The sequence below is a fragment of the Hesperophylax consimilis genome, chromosome 3, assembly GCF_061612785.1.
Source record: "Hesperophylax consimilis isolate HC1 chromosome 3, BYU_Hcon_1.0, whole genome shotgun sequence".
NCBI lineage: Eukaryota > Metazoa > Arthropoda > Insecta > Trichoptera > Limnephilidae > Hesperophylax > Hesperophylax consimilis.
This window is the reverse complement of record NC_142838.1, coordinates 1,008,024-1,020,542: the sequence shown is the minus strand read 5'-3', so window position 1 is coordinate 1,020,542 and position 12,519 is coordinate 1,008,024. Positions and strand designations below refer to the sequence as shown.

General features: G+C 39.4%; 1 protein-coding gene across 1 annotated transcript in view; it reads left to right on the top strand.

Annotated features, from left to right (window-relative positions):
• The window catches only part of LOC149424816 (uncharacterized), a 124,237-nt gene that overhangs the window by 107,232 nt on the left and 4,486 nt on the right, over window positions 1-12,519 (top strand). Inside the window, exons 3-4 of the mRNA XM_089647185.1 lie at window positions 23-255; window positions 10,800-12,477. Coding sequence (XP_089503311.1) covers window positions 72-255; window positions 10,800-12,477 — 1,862 coding nt within the window. The 5' untranslated portion in view covers window positions 23-71. The remainder of the gene's footprint in view (window positions 1-22; window positions 256-10,799; window positions 12,478-12,519) is intronic.

Sequence of the window (12,519 nt, the reverse complement as noted above, 5' to 3'; positions counted from 1 at the left end):
ATTAATTTGTATTTATTTTCAGGAATTTCAGACCGTCATGTTCTTTGCGCGCTAGTAGCACGTGCCTGGCAATGCGCTGGTTCAAGAAAAACGGCGAGGGCCCCCGCCTGCTGAGCCTGTCCCCGCTGCGGGGGGAAGCCCCGCGGGGGCCGCCGCCCCCACCGCCGCCCCCTGAGCCCTTGGCGCCCGCCCTCCCGCCCACCCTCGCCCCCGTCCTCACCCCGCCGCCACGCACCATCAGGAGATCTAGGATTGGTAAGCGAATAAATTCTAAATAATTATGATATAATGCGTTCACCTTTCACCTTTGGTTTTTGCTAATAGTTTAGGTTTCATTCGTTACGCTCGGGTATTTTATTTGTAATAAAAGTTAATTTATCTTAATTTATAAACATTTTTAAAATGCCCAGTAATTTTCTCTCAAATTCTGGTCGTCAGTTGATGTACGTTTCTGGTACCTGGTATGGAGTACCTACTGTAGATATAGTGATACCTCGTTATGTTTTTGAAATTGTTTCTTTTAAAGCGCTGAATATGAAGAATATATAAAAGTATACCTATGTATGTACTCCATGTTCCAAACCCATCATGCGAAGAAACCACTCTTTACCAAAATGGCCACTCAATAAATTGACGTGAGCCGGAGCTTGTCGGTGATCTCAATCACTAATCATTATTGGCTTACGAAATTAGAAGACTGTCTTCGTGGTGACGATGACCAATCGGCAATCGACACAAGTTTGTCTTGTGAATATCTTTGGTCTCACCGTATGCTTCTCTCTAATTAATCTCCAGTCAAACTCTAGTTACTAAATATGCATAACATTTGAAATCGTTTTGCAAAATACCTTATTATTTATCAACTCTACGCAATCTTCTGCAAAGAAATACCTGTTACAAAACCGCTATTCATTTTCTCCGACAAAAGGCCATCTTTGTAATGTGATGTGCTCAGTACTTGGTTTTCGTTGCCTTTCTATTGAAATAAGTTTAAGTATTTGTACTTGTACTAGCTGTCGCAATTCCGCTTACCAAATTGTTGGTATTGTTCTCAGACACCTTCCACACTCCGTAATGGTGTAGAAATTTGTCAAACAGTGGTAAACCCTTTACAAATATTTACGAGTTCCTGTGACTTCATTATCAAAGCTAAAAGCAGTTCTAAAAATAAAAATGGCTAGGTAGACATTTTCGAATCATGCGTTACAAAAAAAAAAAACCAAGCATCTGGGTGTTACTTCCATTTCGGCAATGGTATTTATGTTTTAAGTTAATAAAATTTTCCGATTTCGTAGAGAGGCCGATAAAACTAAGAATTTCCGTCGCCCCGTGGTAAGAATGAGCACGCGCCACGCCGCCCGCCCCGCCCATGGTGTTGGTGTTGTTGGCTGGATGTGGTGAGTGTCGTCACCGCACGTGCTTTTCATTTTCATCAGCATTAACTCATCTGCATTACCAAAGCCGTGCAAATGCTTCGGTTAACCGCCCTACTTGGGAACCCTTCTATACTGGGAGTCTCGATATAGAGTACACGAGATGGGCCTTTGCAGGTCGGACAACTACTAATCCAGTAGTCTCATATCTGATATGAAGACGAGACTGCCTATCAATAATTTTCTTTGAATTAATACAATACTAATCTGCGAATTAAGAACAATATTGTTTCTTCAATAACAAAAAAATACTCTACGGAGACATGCGAGGCAATTTCATCCCCATGGCGATTGGCGACCAGGGCAAGGAGTAGGTACTATCACTACACTGACTACACGACACTGGTTCCTGAGACAATATGTTACTTGTAAAAGATGTCACCATTTAGTAATTTTAAATCAATGGGCTGATCACATTCAGCGCATTCCAATCTCCGTCCGTTGGCGCAAGGGGCTCATTGCACCCGGGTCTGTTCCCAGCTTGGCTCTGATGGCAGAAGGTAATAGTCTGTGTCTACATACAGTCCACACTCCACTGTCCACTGTCTACAAGCGCAGGCGGTATCGGCAGTTGGTTGTTAGCTAGTTAGTCACATAGATCGATTGCCTTATCTGGCGGGCTTCAACACATCGACTAGTTGACGCCCGCAGAAGACTAAGCGGAGTAATGTTTCAGATTGCCTATTGAATAACAACACAAACCAAAAAGTATTCTTGATTTTTTTTAAATACCCTCGCGGCGATGATCGAAGACTCCTTAATCACATTTCTTGTAGATTGACGTTCTCTAATAAAACAACTGTTAATTTGACGTTTAATACAACAGGTTACATCTATTGCTTTGAGTATTTTTATAATCGGCACTTAAACAGTTGTATACTTTTGCAGGACTTCCCCACCTTCCTCCTCCCCATCTCCCTCCCCTCCACAATACCCTCAGCCTCACAACATACCCCAATTGGGGATGCCATAGTCTCACTGGCTCCAGACGGGTGCAGTTGGGACTCTTGTGCGGTAATACTGTAAAAAAAAAAAAAAAAAAGGACAAACAGGCGATCAATGGATATTTAACATAAAAATGATATGTTTCATATGGGTGATAAGTAAAAACTAATCGGGAATATTTTGCAGGTACAAGATATGACGTAACTTACGTAACACCAGATATGTAGTCAGGCCATAGTAGCAGCTAGTACCTACAAGCCAGGCCTGGTACTAGTCAGGCCGCCCCATACGGGTAAGGTAAAAGTAAGTTGCTTGTAATTTCACTTTCGTCCATATAACATTTTGCCTTGGGTAGGCCGTTACCCGCAATTTATCGTCGCGATAGACCATAGACCCCTCGTAAAACATGCAGATTGCAATTTTGTAGCTTGTCTAGGTTATTTACACCGCACATGAGTTAGTTAGACCTCGAGCGCAATATTGGGTCGTTTGTAATATTTTCAGCGCACCTTGAACTTAGCTGCAAATTATTGCCTCCGCTTGCTGCTGCTCTCCCGATACTGTTGGTGATAACTTACAACTGGCGCTGAAGGAAATATCATCGGATTTATTCCCTAAGCCCGCAGTCCACAGGCACTTGTGATGAAATAAATTAAAACTTGCTTAAATAATTCTAGTGGTCACGCGAAGAACATGTTTCCACGCTGTTAATCGACTTAGTATGATGGAGTGTGTAAAGTGAAGAGAGTTAAAATGAGGAACTGCTTTCGGGTGAGGCTTAATATTCCCCGCTGGGTCACAGTAAATGTAAAGGAATTATCATTTTGTAGGCAAAATTATACACTACACAACACGCTCACGAGCTTTCGAAAAGTCCCACGACGTAGTTAGTTTATTCAATTCATTTTGGTTTTAGGCACGAATTCTATTGAAAAAACTAAATCACAAGTGAACATCTTTATTCTTTGTACAACACGTCGGGTTTTTCACACACTTCGCAGTCTAATTCTCCAAGTTCAATACGCCTACGACTTAAATTTATAATTGAATAATAACAGCAATGAATTCAATTAAAATCCAAGTTAATTGGAACTTACAGCAGATGATTTAAAAGAAAACAGGGATAGCAGAAGACCATTAGAGAAATTCCTTGTCATTATAATATTTTTGTTTTAACGTTTTTTGAAAGATTTTTTTAGTTTGCACGCAAAAATTGTCGCTTTACGAGTATCTGCATTAATAATAATGACTTACGTATGTGCATAAAATCATTTTTAACGCAATCACATAATAACATCTAACTGCCATGCATAATTCGGAATACCTACGTGTTTACAATATTGTGTGTATTTTATTGGGGTCAATGTTACTTGTGAAATTGTACAAATCCAAGTCATGTACCTAAGAATAATATTATCATCATAACATTAATACGAGTAGCTCGGTGTGTTCTATGTACTGTGCTACCTGATTTTAGTACAATAATGGTTTCTTAACAATGACAGTGAAATAATTAATTGATTAGTTACATTATGTGATTTATTATCCGGAAACTAATCAAATTATGTATTGGCTATCATATCGCGTTAAAATAACTTGTATATTTTATAATTTTTTGAAAATTACCATGTTTTAAACCACTCTATTATACAATTTTACAAAAGTCATCTAGTTTCGGTTATCCCATAACTAACCTTCTTCAGGACCGGAATAATATAAACTAACCTATATACCTACCTATATATATATATATATATAGGTAGGTATATATATATATATATATATATATATATATATATATATATATATATAGAGAGAGAGAGAGAGAGGAAAAATATATTAGAAGGGGACAGAACATCAGAGCGTGGTAGGTAGAGGGGTGGGAGGAAGGTAGGGGTTACTTGGGAGAAAGGGAACAGCTTTAAAATGGGACTTTTGGATAATTATTTTTGTTTATTTAAAATAAGTACATTATTATGTTTATTTTCCCAAATAATACTAACGGTTTTACCGTGTGCACCAGCATGAAAAGGTCTGCGTTGAGCTGTACTATTTGGAGTTATTTATCTTTGTCTAAGAAAGTTCACATTTTGAGCAAATCATTATAGTATATATTATTTTCTTACGCGCCCAACTCCGTAACTTACAGTTTATTTGGGCGCCTTTTAAAGCTTCTAATGGTCCTACGTTCCCATCTCGCTCATCCAAAGGGTTAGCTTACGTGAGCAGCTTACTGTGATGGCCACAGCCTCCCTGGTCCATTTATCAGTAGGTACTGCGCCAATGATAGATTCCTAGTACCTAGTGGCTGGGTGTGAATTCGCGGAATTTCCCAGGAGGTATAAGAAACGGCATTTCGAAAAAGCCGCGGCTCTTTGAAATAATATTTATTTCTAACGGTAACATAAATCTATGTGAAAAATGTCCGTGTATTACCTAAAAGTCACATGCGTGTTTTTAATTTTATATACAGCTAAATAATGTTTTTTTCCCATTTGTACGAGATGGTTCACTAATCTTATAGCTATCCATAAATAATATGATTAATATATATATCTGCGATTTTTATTTCGGAAAGCTTCAACAAGACTCCTAAAAACTACACGATAATACTACTTTTGGCAGCTTTATTTGCCTTTTCGTCTAAGCACTGTATTTACACTTTACACTAGCAAGTTGAGAGTAGGTAACCGCGCCGATAGTAATATGAAAAAGGAAGCAATTAAACTTGGTTCATTCCAAATCGATTCCACCGCCGCTTCCCAAACTTCCTTGGCCTGGCGCCATATCGCAAGTCATCGACTTATTTTACCAATTTCGCTTGGCTGAAGATAAACATTTTTTCAATCCATTTAACGCGTCCGATCCACTTACCTCTTGAAACCGCCACAGCCCAACTGATGACATTCAAGTAGAAGCTGCCGCAATCAGCGGAGCGTTAACCCTGGCTTTATATTGTTCTGGGGGAAAATTATGTGGGAAAATATTTATGTCTATTGTTGGGAGAATCATGAAAAGGATCCCCTCGTTTTTTTTGTAGAAATCTCACATCTACAATCAAGTCAAAAGAAAGGATTTTCGTGTTTTTATTGTGTTACAGAAACAATTTCTAGCTCAACGGGATATTGGGGTCACTGAGGCCTGTAAGATACTAAAATAATAAACAACCAAATGACTTTGAATAAACTCATTCCGAGAAGCCAAATATTATTACTAAAGCATGACCTCCGTGGTCGAGGGGTAAGGCTCTTGACTAGCAATTCAAAGGTCGCGGGTTCATATCCCGGCGTGCGCCAGTAAATTTAGTTGATGAATTTGTGTTATTTCACATTTATTCATATAAAATAATATATAGTATACATGCGGCACGTTCAAATGTCGAAGATACTCTCAGTATCACTCTGGTGTAATGCCACCATGCAGAATTGAAACTTTGCTTGAAGTGGCTTTAGCCGTGTTTTCTGGCCAGATCTGGATAGCCAGGTACTCCCACACCTTCATCTTCTCCATCTCTTTCTCCTACACACTACCTTCAGCCTCACAGCATACCTATTGGGGATGTTTAAAAAGCATTATTGTTTTCTGTACAAAAAACGTATCAACGGTTTTGTTTTCGTAATTCTTTATTGTTTAAGTTTTACCAATTGAATTTGAAAATTAACAATTGTCTATAGGTTTGTATGGGTCATATTTTGAATAGCGCTATTAATCTGTATGAAACAGATGTTCATTGATGGACGCCAAATATCATCAATGCAAACAAGCAAAAGTTCTTATGTCTACAGTGTAAAATTTAATACTAAGCCAACAAATTAGTAATTATCGTATGTACATAGTTATAGAAACGTGTATTTAATTATATGGTAAAACTAAACTAATACACAGTGTATGACTTTAGTATTGAAGAAAGGTGGTATTTGATCTCTTTGTAGCGGTTTAAAACAACAAGCCCCGACTTCTATACCACCGGGCTTGTTGTTTTAAACCGTTACACCTTTTCATAATAATTGTTATTTGAACCACATACGTCAGCAAAATGTTTGCCTTAGACGAACAATAGACTTTATTCGGAAATTTAACGATCGTATTATCAAATAATTTAATCAATGTAAGCCAACATTTTGTGTCCATATTATTTTTTAAATGTTACAAAATAACTCTGTTCGTATATACGTAGGTATTAATGACTAACAGTTACAAACAAATCATAATTCGCATAAAATGAACAATATTATTTTTTTGAATTTTTGTCATTTGACACATAGATAATACATGAATGATTTTACCTCCCACTACCTTTGTTTTAGAATTTAATTTAAGCAATCTCTAAGGAGGCATGGTAGCAGAATGCGTGCATCTCGACAACTTGAATTTTGTGTTTTTTATAAAATAATTACGGTTCTAAAAATCTTAAAATCCCGAGCTAACTGTATAAAAAATTTCGATAATAATGAATAAAAAATTATCAGTACCTACATGATTTATTTTATGTGTTCGGCACAACATGTGCCACACACATAAGTAAGAATAGTAAAACAACATAAAGAAAGTAACAAGTATGGTGGTGCGCAAATCCTTTGTTCGCAATAGTGCGGGGTTGGACGCGGTGGTGCGATAAAGACTAAGACAAACAAAACGAATTGAATTTTGCCTTAGTGTTTGCAAGAGGAAAATGAGTGGGAAAGGCCAAAGACTTACTCTGGTCTCGTTCTCCTTAGCCGCTGGTTTCTTTTCACTTATCAGCTTGCAATTCCCTTTTAACATTCGCTCACTTAACACAAAACAAAAACAGTGACATTCACTGCGGCGGGTAAAACGTTTCACTGGACGATGTGTGCTCCAAAAACAGTCATAGCCGTGTTCAACATATGCGGATACTCAAGATGACACGAATGTTCGCGGTAAGATGCAACGATAATAAATGCTCCTTGTCTTTGGCCCGGGTCAAGGAAACGGGACAAGGGGCAAAGGGGGGGGGGGGGTGAAGGGTACACATTTTAAGGCTATTCAATTTTAAAACCTCACGCGCAACTAAAGTATGTATGCATAAAGTAAAAAATAGTTTAAAAAAGTAAAAAGTATGAAATAACAAAAAACATATAAAATCACAAATAGTAAATAAAAGTATGTGAAAGTATAGAAGCAAAAAAAATAATAATCAAAGTTTTACCGGGAGAAAATATTATGGATTGTACAATACGCCATAATTAATTTTACTTGTATTTATTCCTAATGGTTTAGTATAAGAGTGTACCCATGAAGTACTAGTTTTTAGGCAAAAACAAGACAAAGCGTTTATAGTGTGTTCTGGGGTTAAGTGCGTTAACTTCAGGAGTTAATTCTACATGATGGTAGAAATTTTTTTTTTTGAAATTCCAATGCAAGTATATTGATTTTCCCATACAAACAATTCAACCTTTTAACCTAAAAACTTCTTTAAAACATTTTACTCTCTGATTTATGAAAAGAGGTAGATAAACGTCAAAAGCGTCCATAAATTTCCAAATAGAAAAACATTTTGGCAAAAGCTTCACAATTATTATACGTAATTCGTGCCCTCGCCTTGCCCCGTGATTCATTTTGCTTCTGTGATAATATTATTATTGTTCGTCTTCAGCTTTCTTGGTTTGTCGCCAACATGGAACATTGCGGTCGGTGAAAATGTATCTTGATTTAATTATAGCTGTGGTGAATAATCCAATAGAAGAGTAGGGTTAAGAGTTATCTCCTTGTTTTGTGGTGAGACCTCGGCGCCACGGGAACTGGGTGGTGTGTGGGGGACGTCTGGGGTCAAACTGTGATGTCATTGATTCCGTAAACAACATTCGAGTCAACCTTACTAAGAATTTACGGGTCCCTGTCACTATTTCAACTAAAACTGTTTTGTTAAAATTGAACTGCTCCGAATTGAAGTTTACGAGTAGGTAAAAGTTTTTATTTTTATTTTCCTTGGAAAACCAACGGCTTGAAACATTTTGATGACATCAAAAGGTGTCATGAAATATGTATAGAGTAACTGAACCAGTAAAGTGTTTACACTCGTGTGAAAGCTTAAAGCACTTACGTAAAAGCTTAGATTTGAAAAGAAATTAAATCGAATTTGATAATGGATGATATAAAACAAAGAAATCTCAAGTTCAATCTCTTCTTTTTACCGACATCAACAGTCACGCCATTGTCGTGGTAAAGAAAACATTACTAATTTTCAAAATTATGTGAGCCTGCGACGCTTCTAAGGAATATACTTCAGTGTTAATTCAATTTCACTTGGTGCGTACCTAATACCTACTTATTGTTTAAGTTATTGCAACATAACAAACACCAGATAAAAAAGATTCCCCTTTTCTCCAAATAAATAGCTCGGTGAAAAGTCAAGAAAATGCTATATTAATAAATACTCAGTTGCCTTCCCGAGCTTGCTGTCCTTATAAAGAAATCATAGATTATTATTATTTTATAATTTCACCTTTCGCGAAGATCTCACAGTAAATGTTGTCCTCTCATTAGCGGTGATGGGTAATAACGGCCAGCTTCCTGGTATTTCAGAGTCCACATGACTAGTGACTAGTGACTAGTGACTAGTGACTAGTGACTAGTGGCTAGGCAGCGCACCGCTCAGAGCTTGGCGCCATATGAAACATCTAACATACCTGGCGAATAGTCTTAGATCACCTCAAATAAACTCGTGTCAGTTAAATTCATCCACGTCTATTCTGCTGCCCTGGAATCTATTCATTAGCACCTGCATTTATTGCCTTATATCGAAGTGTGGCTTACATCTCGGTGACCAGCCTCATTTCTCAATAAGCAGACAAAAGAGTAGGATCCGGACCCTCTTCCTTTTCCAGCTTCCCTGAACAACGCTGATAATAATAAATAAATTACAAATTACGATAAACAAAAATTAAAAGATTTTTCTCTTGAATAAATTTACAATAAATTGCATCATTTTCAACGCTCAGTAGGTACTTTTCTCCCCCCTTAGTAGGGTAGAGTCGGCAAATCGTATTTTCTACTGTTAATTTATTTTTATTAGGAAAGTTCTGGAAAGGAAAAAGGTTTGATGAGTGTCCGGGGTGGGTCAACATGTCCAGAGTCATGTCCCGCTGGGTCAAGAGTCCAGCGGGAGAGGTGGAAGGGTCTCTCTCAATCGGCCTCTTCCGGTCCGGCCCTCCACGCAGCCGAGACCAATACAAACCTTGCTCCATCAACCCGGGCATCCCTGCTAAGTCACAAACGTAGCGAACCACTTGGGGTGACCTATGGCAGAGGTGTTAGTTGTCTTGGTACAAGAGTTCCTACTTCTCCCAACCGTCTGGACCAGTGAGACTATGGCATACTATGGCATGTTGGGGTATGATATGGGGCTGAAGGTAGTGGGGAGGGTAGGGAGATGGAAGGAGGAAGGTGGCTACTCAAATCTGGTCACCAAACACCGGTAGTAACTGAATGGTAGTAAGAACCAGAGCGATACTGAGAGTATCTTTCACGTGTGTACGACTTACCTTCTATATTTATAATAACACAAGTGTGTTGTGGTCCCCGATGGTCCGTGTTACATATTATAGGACTGTACTCGTCGCCAAGCCTAAGCCGCCAGTAACGCGGTGTTTATTTCAACCGAGGAAATGCGAGCGCAGCATTCCTAGATCTTCGCATGGGCACGTCTATTAGTATTGTTTTAGTATGGCAACTTAGCTATTAATTATTGGTGATTAAATGAATCATTGTCTGCGGGTTCTGCGTACTCGTCACCCGTCTCAGGTCGCCGCAAAGCAAGCACATCCTGCGCGCACGTAGCTTATTCACATTTCCTGACAAACACTTCTATATTCGGTTTATGTTCAATTCACCTACTCACCAAACGATTATGAGTCTTAAGACTATTTGATTTAAGTTCTACTTTAATAAGTTGTTGCCTGTCGCGCATAATATTTATATCTTCTGCCTAAGGAACTGAATTGCCACCATACTAAGAATTAAAAGATATTTATAATAAAGCCGTCAATTGTGATTCCTTCTATTTATTCCTTCAGTCGTATCGACACGCGGTTAGCTGAAGGTGTTTAAAGTGTTGTTCTTTTTACTCTTCAAATCGTTGATTCATGTTGGACATCATTATGAAGTGGGCAGATTGTGAGTTGATTCACGTAAAATCACTGTGGAATATTTATTTTATTGTATTCACTACTATATTTATGAGTAAAGATTCGGATTGCGTGTTGTGCGTTATTTTACCAACTTGCGATATGGAAATTATTTGTTTTAAATAAAAATTTAACACATTTTAATTTGAGACGTTCCCGCGAAATTGGTTGCACATTTTGTATGTTCTTGTTGTTGTTAATTCCTATAATTGGTTTAAAGATTCAAGTGCAGAAGATTTGTTGAATCTAAGAAGTGTTTCTTTTCTCATTGCAGATATGTCACCAGTCAGATGGACACATCACCGGAAGAGCTCCAGCAGCTCTCAAGAAACCAACTTGTACAATTTGTCCGAACAAATCATAATAATTGAAAAGCCTTCCCAAAGATGCCCGCGATATTTGTCTCCCCACGGAAGAAAGATCTCGCTCAACACTCCGGGGAGTTCCCCCCCGAGACACCTCACTCCTACATTCCAAAGAGACCGCTGCGGGTCCTTAGAAAAAGAACACATTTACGCCCGAGAAAAGCGCAACCCTTTACTCGACAAGGTGAAGCACACGCGGCTCTCCTGCTTCAAGGCTTCTCCGTCCTTGTCGCACGAGGACTCCACCTCCACTTCGGGCAGCGAGTGCAGCTCCTTCGGCCTCAACACCACGCACATTGACGAACCGGAGAACTTTCAATTCAGCCGAGATCCTTACAATTATAACAAGTATCTGAGACAAAGCCTTTGGAGTAAAAAGGCTTCGGAAATAAAAATCGACGACAATGATGACGTTTTCACGTCTCCGAATCACACTGACAGCTCTTTTACCGGCGTTCGAAGAAGATCTTCCAAACACCCTGACCGAAGGGGTTCCGACCTCAGGTGCTACAGTGCCAGCTCGGAGCACGCGCAGGAAGACCATCTGATCCCTAAAGTCAAAACCACTTTATCCAAATCGAGTGATCAAATTTACGATGATGACCGTGAATCGATGCCAAAAATAGGTGACATTAGATTAATTGATTCAAAAGTCAGACGTAGGGGTGAGCGAGTCAGAGTCAAGTTGGACAAGGACACCATCGGCCCTAGTTCCTGTCTCGCCGCCAAGCTGAGAGCGATGTCTGATAGATACCTCAAATCTTCTACCAATAGATTCCTCGCCAAATTATACAAAAATAGTCCACCAACCGAAATACCTTTAAACGAGTCAGTGAACACCCCGAGTGTAGAAAAACGTAAAAGGAGTCGCAATGGCGTCAAAGCGAAGTTACGCAGTTTCTCTTACGGTGCCCTTCCGGGATTAGACGAATTCCAAAAAAGTCATAATCCCATTTACCAAGAAGATATTATAAACAATTCTTTCGGGGACGAAGAAGCGCTCATAAAAGATTCAGAAGATGCGGATTCTGGTATTCTGGTGAACGAATCGGCAACCTCGTCAATATTTGACAGCGACCGTAACCCGTCGCGCTGTGAGAGCTCTTCGTCGCATTTCGGTCTACCCTCGCACAACCGCAGCGTCTCTGGTGACCAAAGTAATTCTGTCAAAGCTCCCGGAGTGCCGAAGTACACGGAGGAATGTGAGCCGTTCGAGCGTAAACAGAATATGACAAGACACGCACAAAGAGCTTTGTCGTTGGATCGAAAAGAAATTCTTAGAAGAATACCGCGGGCTGCGAACGAAACGGCGGCGGAGAGGACATTGGCGCTCACCGAGCAGCAAAAAAGGCGTCAAAGGCTACCGGATATGGTAGACTGTGGAATCCCTCCCATCCCGCCTTGCAGGAAGACTGGCGGAAAAGGAGCAAAAGGCGACAGACTGCAATCCGAATTCAAAGTGGTACGAATCGTCAGGAATGACCCATTAGACGAGCTCGGAATTTTCATCGCCAAAACGAAGTTAACCGATCAGGGGAACGTGGGATACCTCGTCGCTCATGTCGTACCTTCCGGCCTAGCAGAAAAGTAAGTCCTATTTTAATTATGTCTTCTCTTTATCTGAACAAA